Genomic DNA, 16,808 nt, shown 5'->3' on the forward strand with positions numbered 1-16,808 from the left:
CGAGCGTTCTCATAATAAGTTGAATAAATTTAACACGTTGTTCTATCTTTAACGCGACCCACAGTGACAAAGTGGGTCATTTGCGTCCGTTGCTGACTGACTTGACGTGTAAAACGAACTGTGGTGCCACAATGAAAGTATTGCCGCATATAAACAAAGAAGCAAAAAAGGCTCAATTAATTTTAATTCCATTTAATTTGACATACTAAAAAAAAAAAAATTGGATATCATTTCACGGTAGCGCTCACCATTCACAGTTACGTTACGATTCGCAGCATCTTTGAAGAAGTACGGTCCAATGATGCCTCCAGCCCATAAGCCACACCAAACTGTGACCTTTTCTGGATACATTGGTAGCTCTTTGTTTGACAGTGAAACAAAACACGAAACGTGCGTCAGCTGTTTAAACCAACTGTTTAAAAAGATAATAGCTAAAAAATCAGCCTTTATAATAAAAAACACCATCGATACAAATTTACGCGATACAAAATTGTTCTTCTTTAAACAGTTGCCATATTCGCCGTACTTTCCGTACGGTAAAAGTAAAAAGTTGCCAGTTTTTATGCATTCCGGCATGGCGTACGTCACGTATGTGGCGCCTTCGACTAAAATACACAAAATATTATATATTCTTCTGTCACTCAAATTCGTTGCCGCAACGGACGAAACGGACCGATTGTGACCCTCCTATCTTTGCTTACATCTACTGCTGTTGTCAGTTACGTAGAGGTGGGAGGTGCAAGATATCATTTTTCTTTTTATAATGCCACTAATAATAAGTATATGTGTATGGCCTACACTTTAATTAATATTTTAATAAATTGGATCTTAAGCCAAGGTTTAATTAATCCTCATAAAAATATATACTTATATAGCGTGACTTCGTTCACCTATGTAAATATTTATTTAAGGCTTCTTTATTTATATTTGAATTATAATTTTCATTTCCAATTTTTGCTAAACTGAAAACATATGCATATGTGTTATAAAACGGGCATATTATCATTTATTTGACCTACTGCAAAGCTATGCGACGGAAGTGATTATTCAAAGGACCCTCATCAGAGTACCCGGCGATTTCCTGCGGCACAATACCAGACTCCTCAATGGAGGTACATGGACGACACATACACTCTAGTGGCGCTTTCGTGAGCACTTTTTTGAATTTGCGTTCGCCATGTTTGGCTTTGGGACAGAATAGCGAGACTGCAGCTTCACGTTCACCAGACTCCTGACAACACATACAGGAACGCTCCATTTGCCAGATTTTACTACCGGAGACCTACGAAAGAGAGAGAGAGAAAATAATTAAAAAAAAACACGCATTGGAATTGTAAAAATAAATGTTAAAATTTTTAGAACCCATATTTCTTTCAATTCCGAATATAATGTAATTCCAATTTTTCAGGTTTTAAATTTAAAGCCTCTCCCTAATTGCTGAACGTATGAGCGGAGAGGAGTAGGCCGCGTTAGCTTTGTTATTCGTACGGGTTATTTAAACTCGATGTCACAGCGGACGGGTGCAATCGAAGCGTCACATTACAACATTCGTTTAAGGGTGTGAAAGTTCCGGGCAACAAATTCGGTGGATCAGTCGGACATCGAAACAAATGAAAATGAAATGAGCTCATTCATATAAATTTAAACGATAATCCGCCCATTTTCACTTGAACGGAAGTGTAAGTAGCAAACTTAAAATAGTTATAGCCGCACACGGCCAGAGAGAGCATGGCAATGGTGCATGAGCCACCCAGGTCACCCGATCTTTCCACATAAGAACTTTACTTTGTGGAGGTACCTCAAAAGTGAAGTCAACGAAACAAAATCAGCGACCATCCCAGCACTAAAAGAAAATATTGTTCGCAAGGTTAATGGCATCCCGACAGTAGACGATTGTAAGAGTATATCCGACGTAATGGCAATATTTAGAGGCCGAGATTAATAAAGCGTGTCACTCGTTTCTTTCTCGTGATAACTGGCGCCACATGGACACACCAAGTGTCCTTCCTCTTCCTCCGCTACCGCCAGCTGGTGCCGCGTCGAATACTTTCAGAGCCAGAGAATTTGTATCCATTCGTACGACATGACCATCCAACGGAGCCGCTGGATTTTTATTCGCTGCGCTATGTCTATGTCACCGTAAGACCCATATTGCTCATTGTTCCATCGCCTACGATACTCGCCATCACCAACGTGAAAAGGTCTACCAATCTTCCGCAGAATCTTTCTTTCAAACACTCCAAGGGACGCCTCATCGGATATTGTCATCGTCCAAGCTTTTGCGTCATACGCTGGTACATATGAGAGCCTTAAAGTGCTAGTTTTGTTCGTCGGGGGAGAGCTTTATTACTCAATTGTCTACATAGTCCAAAGTAAAACTTGTTGGCAAGAGAGATTCTCCGTTGGTTTTCTAGGCGGGCATTATTATCGATGTAACTGTTCGTTCACCGCCTGACCTATCCACCTTGCTTCTTTACCCAGTTTTGAAAATACAGAACTAACAGCGCAGACTTAATTAGCTTAATTTCCAATTTAAGAACTCAATTAATAAATTTTACAACTATATTGCACAGAAAGTAAGTTAAATTCCCCATGGATTCCTATGAATTCTATTTAATGAGGAAGCGCAATGTCAAGAAAACAAATAACGAATAAAAAATTTAACTAACATATTGCACACGCCATAAACAGCCTATTTGGCTGAATATGAACTAATACTTCAATTTATTAAAGATACCCTATGCGGGGGCCGCCGTAGCTGAATGGGTCGGTGCGTGACTACCATTCGGATTTGGTAGAGAACGTAGGTCGAATCTCGGTGAAAAAATTTTTTCCAATAGTGGTCGCCCCTCGGCAGGCAATGGCAAACCTCCGAGTGTATTTATGCCATAAAAAAACTCCTCATAAAAATTATCTGCCTTTCGGAATCGGTTTAAAACTGTAGGTCCCTCCATTTGTGAAATAACACCAAGACACACACCACTGCAGAAATAGAGTTTATTGTACCTGGTTTTCAAAGAAGTTCGTTATTCAAAGTGCGATACATTTGGACAGATATCATTTAGTGGACTCTTATCTTCACAGTTCCTACGGAAATCATAATGAAGTGTTCCGTACCTGGCGTTTATGTAGCGAATTATTCAGTATCAGTGTTCGTTTTTGGGAGTATGATTAGGTTCAAAATAAACGCGATACCCTCCAACTGTCCAAATTGGTATACCTATTATTAGCAGCTACTCTATCTCTCTGCCCTACTCGTGAAAGCCAGAGACCTAGACACGTTTGTGCTCGTGAACTCGATACTCCAAATTCTGTATCAGACACTTGCCTAGTGCACTCTTCTTCTTTGCAATTTCCCGAAGCACCACTATGTTCCGAATCCAGTACAGGTTTATGCTGTGCTGCGGAAGTAATGCAGGGAACTTCGACGTTCTGAACACAACTTAAAGATTTGATTTTGTTTTTGGTAATTGGGCTGACACGTCAGTTAAAGAGATAACAACTACTCATTCAATTTCTTTAAACGCACCCTAAATATAAACCATTGCATTTTTAGAAAAAGATAATGGCACTGTATAAATAACTAAAAAAAATTACTTGTATGTAACTAGCGCAGCGACCGACACAGGCAAACGATGGTATTGGTTTCGGTACACAGCCAGGATATTGAAGCACATGTATAACGGGTGTTACTTGACAATCGTCCCCGATGTGAGATATATCTGCAAAAAAAAAAACATTGAAAGGATTTTATCACAGCAGATCAAACTTTTACTATTTATTATTGTGCATTTTTCAATTACCGTTATCAGCCGAAATGAGGGCTTCCTCAGCTTGTGTAACACCTAATCGTATGAAGATGAAATAAATGCAATAGAAAATAACCAACGCAACGAAGCGGCGATTAGAACCAGTTGAGGTTCTTTGTGAAGCCGCACCAATGCCACGCCTCGACTTGCTTAACATTTTCACTATTTTATCCCTCAATATGATTAAAAATCCAAAGGAATATTCGCCTCTTTTGTCAATAACGCAATATTTTCCAATAAACGATTCCCGTTGAGATTTTCAGCGAATAAAGGCTCGCTGCAAGTGCTACGAAACATTTTATACTCGAGGCTATCAAACCGCCCCACAAGGTGAGCAGGAGGAGCTAGAGTCGCACCAAACTAGCTGCGTGCTTAATGGACACAAAGTTGGTTTTGTACTTTGTATGTTGGAAAATTATTTTCTAATAGCTGTGATTTACTGCGCCTTCATAAATGGAACTGACCGCTTAACTGCTATCGAACGCCTAGGGAAGCTCAATCTCATTGGAGCACTTAGCATGAATCAGCTAAATGATTTGTGTGGCTTAATTGTGAACATAGGATTTACATTAGAAACTGAATGTGCGTTGCAGAGGTGTATGGGATGATTGCCACATGCAGTGCGACAAAAATAAAACCTTACATATATGTATATATGTATATGTATGTATGCACACATACAAAAATATATGCTTGTATGCATACATATTTAATCCCTTACTTATAACTGAGTATGTAAGTAGGTTTCCCGAAAACGCAAGCTCTTTAAATCCCTGATTATGTATTTTATAAATACGTCAAGGTCGTATTAAAAAGTATTAGATATTCTTGCATATTCGCCACATTGTAAGAGCTGCTTACGAATTTAAGAACACGGGTATGTGTATGTATGTACCTATGTACTTATGCTCGTATACTGATCAATCGATGATGAAAGACGAATATGTGATGGAGGTGATAGGTTTCGCACCAAAGAGTAAACTTTAACCCGCTAAAAAATGTAGCCGATATTACATATTCATAACGCGCTTTGCCATAAGGATTTGTCCGCAGTTGCCATAGGCAGTTGAATTACAATTTAGAATTAGAATTAATTATGTGCTAGATATGTAATTTTTCCAAGTTCTTTCCATTACCTGGAAAGGCAAGAGTGCATTGGTTTTAGCAATTCCTCAAAGGAATAGTGTGTTGACAAGCTAAAGATGTTCACGAATAAGAAATATGAAACTTTTGTTGTTTTCAAAGATTAAGTTCAAAGCAATAATCTTGTGCCTGATCGAAGCTTTTTTTTCAAAACTAACAATATGGCGGCCTCAGGAAATATTTTTCAGATTATTACAATTATCAAATTAAAACAACAATCAATAGTTAAAAAAAAATCGAAATTTTTGAAAAAAAAACAGGCATGAGTTTTTTATGTTTTTCAAAAGCAGTATAAATTTTATTCAAACCTACCAAGCGATTTTTAAGTTACAGAGATCACCAGTTCAAAAAACATAGTTTTGAGAAAAACGCATTTAAAATTTTGCCATCGATTTATGTAGCGCCCTTTGTTACTTGTTGAATAACTCGAAATGTGTTTGTCGATTCACTTCAAATTTTCACACAATATTTTTAAGATATTTCAACTTAAAAAAAAATGCAAAAAAATACATTTTTTTTTCAATTCTGACTACCCCTATCCCCTTAAAGTAAGTAGTTCAAAGAGAGCATCGCGTCAGTGAGTGCATGGCGTCGCGGGGCTATTACAATACTTGCAAATGAAAATAGTCTCTCAACTAGCGCCGAGGAAGTAAATGACGTGTTCGCCGTTCTAAATGATTTTTCTAGCAGCGGCCATTTCTTTAAGTTATTTAAAAAAGTTTGACAAAGTGCAAGTTGAACTCACTTTCAACGTACGGTATTTGAGGACAACTTTAGAGTAAAACTCATTAGCTTTTTGAACTTCACAAATATTTTGCACAACATTAACTTATTATATATCTAAAAAATCATTCAATAAAATTTCCATTAGCTGCAATAAACTTTTTCGATCCGGGACCAGAAGCGATTGCATAGCCGAATCAAATGCTTCTTATTTATATTGACCATAACGGTATTAATTGCTGCCTTGGCTTCAAGCTCAACTAGGCCCCATACGTAGTAATCCAGGGGATTAAGGTCTGCGGAGTTAGGCGACCATAAGTCCTATGTCCTCAGGTGCTTCAGGTTGTTCAATTTTGTTCTGAAGGCATTTTGTTCCGTTTTCATGCTCTTCTGCGCATAACGCAGGATTTCTACTAAATATCTTCATGGAAAACTTCACGCATAAGGTCTTCAGAAGCATTAAGCTCCGTCACTTAAGGGTCCTCGTCAATGATCGCTTGCACTTGTTGAACAAATTCTGCAGATCGGTTAGTGTCAAGACGTTTCTGTGTTTTTTTTTGGTTTGCATTTTGCAATAAATTCCGCATCGCCGCCTGATGCTTCCAATACATGGCGAATCTTAGGAACAGATGAACGGGCGCTCATAAGAATATTAGAGATTTCTAAATCCAAGTGATTTTCACATATAGCGACGTTAACGACATGTCTCCTAATACCTTGAGTAATTCTTGTAATCCTTCATGTCTCATCCGAGAAAGGGCAAAAGAAAAGTCGACTGCATTAAAGGATATTCTATTACTGTTAAAACATCAACAACAACTGCATTAAAGAAAGCGATTTCAATTCATCATTCAACAAATTATTTAATACATTTTTTCAACTACTTTTTAAATTACTTTGAGTTGATTGAGTTAATGAAACTGTAAGCAAAATGTGCTGGTAATATAGTTTTTTCAAGTACTTTGGAACTAACTAAGAATGCAATTCATTTTTTTACCTCCGTTAAATGGAATTGAAAAAAAACAATTACTTTTTAAATTATTTCTAAAATATTAGAAAGTAAACAATTCCTTTGATGTGGACTGAAGAAATCAATTACCAATTGTATTTCACAATTTCTAATTTAAAGTTGAGAGTAATTTCATCAGAATCATTACCACCCCGCTTTGGCGGTAGCCTTTCCATTTTCTCAAACTAAAAAAATTATCACATACATATGTATGTAGTGAAGCATTGCGAACACGCTGAAGAAATCTGTCGCTAACCCTTCTTAAATGTTCTTTATTTTTTACTTATTCCTCATTTTTTAATAATTTTTGAAAATTAAGCTCTTGGCTCTTGGGAATTCCAATCACTCTAGCAAACAAGCTTGTCAAGACAACAGCGCAGAACCAAGGCACATCCAACCAAGATATTTAGAAGTCACGGTGGAAAGAATACAGAAGGTGGGATCAACGTCAGACCGTTAACCGGTTCTCAAAAATCAGCTTATTTACTGACAGGGTCGAGATTATGTTGATCATGTACGAAAAAATCAAAGCAACCACTGCCCACTTACTTCTTTGCTATCTCAGATCTCTGTTATCCAAGACTTATAGTGTAATTACTTTAGACATATACATAACTTAACAAACTTAAGAGCAAACTGCAAAATGGGAAACAAGTAATCATATATACTCCAGTAGTCATTTATAATCCAGCCATAAGAAACTTAAATAGCTGCTGATTTTGGTTAAGTTAAGTTACGTAAATTGAAAGCGGTGATGGAATCATGCAACCACTTGATTAACTTCTTTTGAATTCAATAAGTTTTCGAAAATGTGTGAGTGATATTAACTTTTTGCAAAAATTGATTTGATATGGCATCTTTAAAAACTACATATGCAGTATATTGTAGGCTACGGTTAATTGGTCAATTGGTCTCTACGGTTATGGTTATGATTACGGAATTATGTCATGTCACTTCCACATTACAGTGTTGACACTTCTTCGTGAATTTTTGAGCTTAAGTTTATCATAATACCATAATAGGAATATTCTGTTTGTTTTACTTGAAATTGAAATTTGTATAGGCCGAGCCAAGGAGCACCAAGAGATTTGATGGCTCCTAAAACACTCAGGCTAAGCAGCCCATTGTATTTAGAGCTCTGGAAGGAGGGTAGATAATCAATGAGGGAAGGAGAAAAGTATCAGAGAAAGGGATAGGAAAGAATAAAGACAGAGATTAAGGTAGTTAGTTCTGTGAGAATTTTCCAGATTCTTTGGCAAATCTGTAAATATCATCCAGTTTTAGAGAACGAATATTACTCATTCTCACGACATCGGAACCCAAAACTTGTAGCCTTGCTCTAGTAAAGGCAGGACACTCACAGACAAAGTGATCAGTGCTATCCGCCTCCTCCAAGCAAGACAGGCACATTGGATCCTCAATGATTCCAATGGTGCTCATATGATAACCCCATAGGTTGTGTCCTGCAATAATACCAACCATCAACCGAACGGCTTTCCTTCCAAGCTTTAGTAGAAAGTTTGATAGTTTTCTGTTTGGACTTGTCAGAAAACACTTTGCAGTTCTGCAGCGTTCTAAACTATACCATATTTTACTTAGTTGAATATTTGTTTCAAGGGTGATCGCAGTAGTAAAAAGGCAAATTATACGTTGATAATGTTTTTGCAATATCGTGATTCGAATAATAAAATTTCAATCGGAATGTAAACAAATCAATGAAACAGCCACAAGAAACAGATCACAAACCAGAAGCGCTACTGATAGCTCCTTGTATGAATGATACTTGTTTACGGCTCATTTTTCTCATCGTTAGGTTAGCCGTTTAAGGTATGTTAAATCTGGAATAACTTTGTACACAAGTGTGTATATTTATTTTATTACGTTATTTAAAGCAAGTTAGCTTTATTTAAGTCTCCAATAATTACTAATTTTTCGCGTTCCTCTGAAACTCCTCTATTCATTCACAGTCTAAATTTAATTATGTGGCAGCTTTTCTGCACACCGCTCTGCTACAAACAGCTGACTATCGCCATACTTTTTATTTACGCGCCTATCCATACGCTATCTGATTAGTAGCCATATTGTGCATTGTTTATTCGCACGGCACAATAGATTTCCTATAAAAAAAACTACACTCAAAGAGCAGCTGTGAACAGAGAAAAACGTCAACAAAAAGAAAACATCAAGTCGAAATTTATCCAATCAGTTATTGCGTTCCGAATTGTTACTTTTTACGGTGTGTTCTCTGCTCTTTTTTTTAATTCTTTAAAAATCGTATAAAATATAGAGTACAATTGGGAAAAACAATCAGGGAAAATTCGACGTATTATTGGAAATTGAAAAGTATTGTAATATAATTGTTTTGATCATACAAAGACACATGAATTATTGAAACTTCGCCAGTTTTATTGTGCTGCTTGTGTATTTTGGTGTTGATGCTGTGTAACCGCTCAGTTTCAGTGGAAGCTAGTGGATAAGAGCTGCATTTAGTATAGTAAATACATTTTTTTCTTTTCTCATGTGCATATGCATAAAGACGTGCATACTTATAGCGCCACATAAATTTAGCAATACTTTGTTTACACAACCATTTACTTTTTGTACTACGCAAAAGGCAGCAGACTGCAAGTCAGGTATGTACTATATTCATATGTGTACTATATCCAAATACCATTTATATACTCAAACTGGAACATATTAGGCTGATGGGTAAAGTAAGTGCGACAAGATTTCGCAAAGATTTCGAACAAGCAAAAGTAAAAAAGACTTATTTCTGATCATTTCAGTAATTTGTTCATCGCACGGGCACAACAAACAAAAGCATGTGTAAAGCCAACGCTTTGTCAATCATTTGTTATCAGAACTCTAAGAAGAGCATAACGATTCATTGAATTCGTACGGGCCTTCATAGTACTTAAATCTTATCGTTCAAAGATTTACCGATAATAACAAAGCCTTGCACTTTTTATGGAGCGCCATTTTTTAAATTTAACTTTTAATCAACATTCAATTACTATTGTTCAATCTAAAAACTGCAAAATTACTTGTAAACGAATTAAATTTGTTTATTAACAAATCTGTAAATACCTACATGTGCTTAGAATTCCAGTTAAAACAAATCTAGCATTAATTCTTGGTAATCAATCAAACAAATTAAAAAAAATGTACCTATGGATCCAATCAACGCCAATCTATTTAAGGTGGTAGCAGTAGTACACAAACAAAATTTACATGTTTTGTGATTTTATTTTGGCTTTCCGATTGTCAAAACAAACTGCTTATTTCCAAGACAGAGGAACGCGATTTGACATATGTATGTATTTTCAAAGCACTGTTAATGATTGGATTGAAAATGGCAACAAAATCGTGAATCTGCTTTAATTGATGCAATAAAATTTTTTTTTTATATATGCAAGTGTAAAATTTTGCTAAATTCCTTCCCTTGTTGTTGTTGTTATTGTCGTCAGCATAAACATTTTTCATACATTTATGGGGAATGCTGCTGGAATGACAGTACTTGCCCTGATATATGTGAATGCGGGTCCTTCCGGTAAAATTTGATGGGCCCAATATGTCGTTGTAGTTGTCGATGACTAATAACATATAAATAGGTTAGAATATTGTAAATGTATGTACGATGAGGGTTTTATTTCCGTAACATTCCCAGCATTGCACCGGATTTACTTTTTAAGTTGTCACTAATTATATTATTGCTTTCAAATCAAGATTGCCCCTCTAATCTGCATGCATCATGCAACTCCTAGCTTTGTTGGTTCTCGTAATATTACTGTTTTCATTGGTTTTTGGATAAGCAGCTGATGTAAATCAGAATATGAAATCGAGTCGTTTTAATAGCGCTGTGTCGAAGACTGGATGAAGTAGTCAGAAGGGACCAGCGAGGCTTCTTCTCGTTTTTATTTGTTATGTCTCTGTCTATCTGGATGAATAGGCGTTTAGCCTGCTACAATTTCCAGAACATAGGGGTAGCCACATCGGTGTTGCAGGGAGAATCGGGCTAAACCTGGGGACTGCAGTAGAACAACAAGAATGCACACATCAAATTCGCAAGAAAAAGTCGGAATGCTGGAATACCAACTAAGTTAACAAAGGAAATTTATTTGCCTTGAGCGGTACCTAATGAATTTCTAATGCGTCATCTCTATTTATAGAAATCAAATTTAACACATGAAGTGAAATATAACAATAATTTCACCAAACCAAATGATAATGACAGTACAGTGTACAGACAGGCCATAAACGGCATTCATCGGGAGGCTCTCACCACCTTCTTAAGTTCCCGACCCCCGAATGCCGTTATCGGGGTGGTGCCAACCACCACCAATTGCAGACAAGAGCTCCAACTTCCCCGAGAGTCCCGCGTAACCTTGGCACAATTACGTTCTGGATATTGTAGCAGGTTAAACTCCTACTTATCCAGAATCGACTCCGACATACTAAACATATGTCCAGCATGTGAAGGCACCCCGCACGACACTAACCACCTCATTTCCATGGCAGCCGGTTCTACGTTACCGGAATGACTCGGGTTTTCTTTCCCGACCAAGGGCTGCCGCCCCCGTATACTAGCCCTGTCTAGTGTACCGTATTTTACCCCAAATCTTTCGTCACAGGAGCAACTCATTGCAGCTAGTTTGCTCCAAATACTTCTCTTCCGGGTTGGCGTCGAACCCAACCCCGGGCCTGAAGTATTCTACTGCTGCATCTGCCACAAACGGCTCCACCTGAACTCCACCTCGGTTAGGTGTAACCAGTGCAACGGGTGGTGCCATCTTAAGACCTGCTCAGGCCTTAAGACACACAGGGAGTGGTCCACAAGGTATGTGGCCACGTGTTGCTCCCGCTCACAGGCGGCCCCCGCTTCTACGGCTACACTGCCCTCAGTGCCGGCACTTCACACTGCCGCCACTAATAACACCTCTACGGTAAGGAGCCCCCAAGAGCAACACAACTCCCTCTCAAACCCACAACCCTCCTGCTCCTACCCCAGTGCGGGGACAAACCAGCAGCTCTTGGTCCCCCGCACAGTCTGCTCCGTGTGTCAGACCGTAGTTCCTCGGAACTTGACAACAGTTCAATGTAATTCTTGCAGTGGCTGGTGCCATTTTCGGAGGTGCTCCGGCCTGCACACCACCCGTGAGTGGACACGCGACTACGTTGTCCCCTGGTGCAGAGCTCTGCACCCGCAACCGCCCCCAGTGGCGCGGCCATCAGACAACATCAGGCCACTACCCATTTTGCGGAACGCACAGCAGAACCAACGCAGACAACATCACGCATCCCTCACCCCCCGAATTACGACGACACTCCCGCGAAGCTTCAAGCTTTTGCATCTAAACTGCAATGGACTCACGAGCAAGATTGACGAGATAGTCGACTTCATGAGTCGGTTCGGAATTAAGATAGTTGCGGTCCAGGAGACAAAACTGCACGCTAGCTCCCCCCTGATTACCAGGGACGGCTACAATGTGCACCGAAAGGACCGCGAGCGAGACAACGCTGGTGGCCTAGCGTTCATAGTACACCATTCAGTGCAGTATCGTCTTATCGATGAAGGCATCGACCGCAGGGACAGCACCTTAGAACGTCAAGGTATAGCTGTCCGGTCAGGCGATTCCGAGCTCGAAATATTCAATATTTACATACCCCCTGTCTCCTGCTGCCCGGCAGGATATCTCCCCGATATCGGTGCGCTCGTCAGGGGAGAAAACCGATTGGTAGTAGGTGACTTTAACGCGCATCACGATCTTTGGCGTTCTAGCCTGCCAAATGATCGTAGGGGACAGCTATTGGCAGAGCAGATAGACGATTCGACGTTCAGCACTGTAAACGACGACGCCCCCACCAGGGTAGTGGGCAATTGCAGCACCTCGCCTGACATAACAATTGCTAGCGCAGGTCTGATAAATAGCATAACCTGGCGACCTATGCTATCGCTTGCATCAGACCACTTGCCCATTATCATCTCGATCGAGAGACCTGCCGACTTTGTTTCCGCGGATCACCGGTCATACGTCAACTTTAGCAAAGCTGATTGGACCAGATTCGCGGAATTTACTGAGGACATCTTCGCAGCCCTACCCACTCCCACCGATGTGCGCGCAGGCGAACGCGCATTCCGCAAGGCGGTCACAGCCGCCGCGACTCGCTTCATACCCGCTGGACGGATCCGGGAATTACGTCCCAATTTCCCAGCCGAAGCAGCCGTTATGGCAAACGAGCGTGACCGTCTACGCCAGGCCGATCCCGGGGATCCTCGAATAAAGGATCTCAATTCGGAGATCCGGCAACTGGTCACCCCACATAAGCGGACCAAATGGGTAGAGCATCTGAAGTCCTGTAACTTCACCTCTGGTGTGAGCAAGCTCTGGTCCACCGTAAGGTCCCTTTCGAACCCGACGAAGCACAACGACAAGGTGAATATCACCTTCAACGGTCGTATTTCGTCGGACCCGAAGAGATGCGCGAGCTATTTTAGCCGGCAATTTGTACTGCATCCTCCGGTCGATAGATCCAAACGTTGTGCCACCAGACGGTTGCACAAACTGCCCTACAACAGTGCACCGCTTACTTTCACCAGCGACGAGGTTCAGGGGGCCATCAAACTAATGAAACCATCAAAAGCCATCGGCCCCGACGGACTAAACATGCTGATGGTGAAAAAACTGGGTCCATTGGGAGTAGAATATCTCACTAAGGTCTTCAATCTGTCCATGGCCACTCTCATCATTCCTGATAAGTGGAAATTAGGGAGAGTGGTCCCACTACTGAAGATTGGGAAACCCGCCAACCAAGGGGAGTCTTATCGTCCGATAACTCTCCTTTCCCCAGTAGTGAAGACACTTGAAGCCCTTCTACTCCCACTCCTCACACAACACCTGACTCCAGCCCCACACCAGCATGGTTTCCGTAGAGTGCACAGCACCACCACGGCACTCACCGTCATAAACACCCAGGTAAACCGCGGACTAAACCAAAACCGCCCCTGCGAGAGGACTGTCCTAGTAGCGTTGGACTTACAAAAGGCTTTCGATACAGTCAGCCACGCCACGCTACTAGATGACATTTTACAGTCGACACTCCCGCCAGGGCTGAAGAGGTGGACCGCGAACTACCTGAGTGGTCGTCATTCGTCGGTAATATTTCGAGACCAAACCTCCAAACAGAGAAAAATAAAGCAAGGAGTACCGCAGGGTGGTGTCCTTTCACCCTTGCTTTTTAATTTCTATATTTCGAAACTCCCCCAGCCACCAGAGGGAGTCTCACTGGTCTCATACGCCGACGACTGCACGATAATGGCGTCGGGCAATGACATTGATGGCCTATGCTCTAAGGTAAACGACTACCTCGCCCGCCTTTCTCGCTTCTTCACTGCGAGAAACTTAAAACTTTCTCCCACTAAATCCACGGCGACCCTTTTTACCACCTGGACAAAGGAGGTCAAGCTGCAACTTCAGGTGCACGTCGATGATACCGACGGTTAATAACCCCAGAATTTTGGGAGTCACCTTTGACAGCTTGCTCTCCTTCTCAGCGCACACAACCGCTATTGCAAAGAGTACAGAATCGCAACAAGGTCCTCAAGTCGCTCGCCGGCAGCACTTGGGGCAAAGACAAAGAAATGTTGCTGTCGACTTTCAAAGCAATAGGCCAACCGGTTCTCAACTATGCCGCGCCTGTCTGGTCGCCTGGAATCAGTGATACGCAGTGGACGAAGCTACAGGCCTGCCAGAACACTGCCATGTCCCCAATTCAACACCTACACGATGAGGCTAACATGCTCCCTGTTAAGGAACACAACAAAATGCTCGGCAAGCAGTTTCTGCTAGGGTGTCACCGCAGGCCTCACCCATGCAGACACCTGCTCGAGCCCGAGCCACCTCCCAGGCACATCAGGAGACACTTCCTCAACTACGTGGACGAGATCCTGGACAAAACAGACAGACCATTCCAGGATCAGACAGGCCATTAACGACATCCATCGGGAGACCCTTACCACCTTCCTAAGCTCCCGACCCCCAAATGCCGTTATCGGAGTCCAACCACCACCCATCGCAGATGAAGAGCTCCAGCTTCCCCGAGAGTCCCGCGTAATCTTGGCACAATTACGTTCTGGATACTGTAGCAGGTTAAACTCCTACCTATCCAGAATCGACCCCGACATACTAAACATATGTCCAGCATGTGAAGGCACCCCGCACGACACTAACCACCTTTTCACATGCCCCAACAAACCCACTCATCTAACATCACCCGGCCAAGGACTGTCACTTCAGTAGCATTCCCAGTATATGTATGTATGGGGATTGTTTATGCTGCTATAACAACAACATAATGACATACTAGACGTATATTCGGTATAGTCGGAATTCCGCTACCGGATTGTCTCACAACAGCATGCCCCGAAAAAGCTTTTTATCTACTACAAGCTCTATATAAGAAATATTAAATTTTTACACATTATACATTTATAATACATAAAAAACTCACATGAAAACAAATAACATAATATTTCAAGATCGGTTGTTTTGCAGTGCGGATATTGGCAATTAACGGTCACATAAATAGCAATGACGAATTGAAAGAGCAAAATTATCAATGCTTTGTTCACACATTGCTTAAGTTGCATTCAACAGGCCTGTTTTTATTTATTTATCATTTAAAAAATTTAATCGTGCCAATTATTGGGACTTGCGCAGCGTCAGCCCGGCTGTCAATAATACGATAGGAGCTACAGAGCTGAAACTAAAATGTAGTGTTAAGAATGGAATACGCTTTACACAGCAAGGAAAACTTTTCGCTTAGAAATATTGAAATTTAGATGCTAAGTATTGATTTTGTCAGGCAATATTCCGATCTATGCTGCATTTAGTTTCCGGAAAGATTAAATAATACTCAATATTCTAAGTCCGCACAAGTTTCCAAAATGTTTGCCTTCGAGACGTCGTAATCGATCTTACTCGGAATTGAAAAAAGTCGACACGAAAGGTACGAGGAACTGTATCATTATACTTTTCGAACCTAATCAGAACATAGAAAAGGCGCAATTATAAAAAACGTATCCTTACATGTACGTATATGATAACCCTTGTTGTTGTAGCAGCATAAACATTCCCTATACTTATATACGGGGAATGCTGCTGGAGTGACAGTCCTTGGCCGGATATAAATCCGGGTCATTTCGGTAACGTAGAACCGACTGTCGTGGAAACGTATATGATTATGTATGATAACCCTATTAACCACCGGCTGAGTCGTAAATCAAGCTTTCGAGAAAAAGTATTGCAAGAACTAAATTTTCTTACAAGTAACAGCTCGTTCCTACGAGAGTCGATTCCTTGTTACCGAAACCATCCGGAGTTACATCTGTCGAAGGATTGTTACTCCAGCAGATTTCCCCTAATATCTAGCAGGAATGTTTATGCCTTTAAAACAACAACAACAAGGAACAGCTGACAACTGTTACTCCAGCAACATTACCACATTTGTATTATTTAAAAATCTCTACATACAGACATAAATATTGTATAAAATTGTTTAACTTTTTAGCAGATGTTTACTTTATGGAGGTATTCACACGACAAATGTAACTGTTTTTGCCGAAACGACGGATGGTAAATTGGCCTGAATAAAATTTTTAATAAAACTGAATAAACTAATTAAAAATATAATTTTCTCAGTGTTTCTTGAAAACGTGCTTCGAGCATTATGATATTTTTTTATGGCGTGATGAGGTGGTCGAAAGATCATGCTACTGCGACAGAATACACAACTGAAGAAGTGTATACATACATAGCAAAGCTACGGAGAGCATACATACACACTTATGAATGCATGCATACATATGTGTACCCAATTTTCCGGTTCCATCGCTTGGTCGCTTGTGCACCGGTTTAAATTACCAAATTAATTCGCTAACAATACAAGTGTTCGTTTCAAAGAACATCAACATCATTTCGTTGATATTGCAATTTATTATCGAAATAAAACGCAAAAAAGTAAAATCAACAACAAAAGAACAAGAGAATATTTCCTAGAGAGTGCGCTATAAAATTCATTGTTGTCGTTACCGCTTTGATTATTTTTAATATTATATTTGTTTGCGC

At 40.4% G+C, this 16,808-nt stretch overlaps 2 protein-coding genes across 3 annotated transcripts in view; one reads left to right on the top strand and one right to left on the bottom strand.

The window, feature by feature from the left end:
* Positions 1 to 916: 916 nt before the first annotated feature.
* Positions 917 to 4,060, bottom strand: LOC128858821 (bursicon). The gene is made up of 3 exons (XM_054095347.1): positions 3,804 to 4,060; positions 3,598 to 3,722; positions 917 to 1,282 (listed from the first exon to the last, which is right to left on the bottom strand). Exons 1-3 carry the CDS (start codon positions 3,964 to 3,966, stop codon positions 1,016 to 1,018), a joined length of 555 nt encoding a protein of 184 aa, XP_053951322.1. The 5' UTR covers positions 3,967 to 4,060; the 3' UTR covers positions 917 to 1,015.
* Positions 4,061 to 8,747: 4,687 nt separating this feature from the next.
* The window catches only part of LOC128854947 (zinc transporter ZIP13 homolog), a 32,649-nt gene continuing 24,588 nt past the window's right edge, over positions 8,748 to 16,808 (top strand). The window contains exon 1 of one of the 2 annotated variants that reach the window (XM_054089468.1): positions 8,748 to 9,317. The gene's annotated coding sequence lies outside the window, so the exon portion shown is untranslated. The remainder of the gene's footprint in view (positions 9,318 to 16,808) is intronic. The other variant, XM_054089469.1, reaches the window with a different exon arrangement.

Source organism: Anastrepha ludens, chromosome 2, assembly GCF_028408465.1.
Source record: "Anastrepha ludens isolate Willacy chromosome 2, idAnaLude1.1, whole genome shotgun sequence".
Taxonomy (NCBI): Eukaryota; Metazoa; Arthropoda; class Insecta; order Diptera; family Tephritidae; genus Anastrepha; species Anastrepha ludens.

What these genes read in the sequence shown, in the direction of transcription:
- LOC128858821 (XM_054095347.1), bottom strand. Translation starts at nt 3,966, where the DNA reads ATGTTAAGCAAGTCGAGGCGTGGCATTGGTGCGGCTTCACAAAGAACC. An exon ending in CCTCATTTCGGCTGATAACG is followed by an intron (nt 3,723 to 3,803) that starts GTAATTGAAAAA and finishes TTTTTTTTGCAG; the next exon opens with ATATATCTCACATCGGGGAC. An exon ending in GCTGCGCTAGTTACATACAA is followed by an intron (nt 1,283 to 3,597) that starts GTAATTTTTTTT and finishes TCTCTTTCGTAG; the next exon opens with GTCTCCGGTAGTAAAATCTG.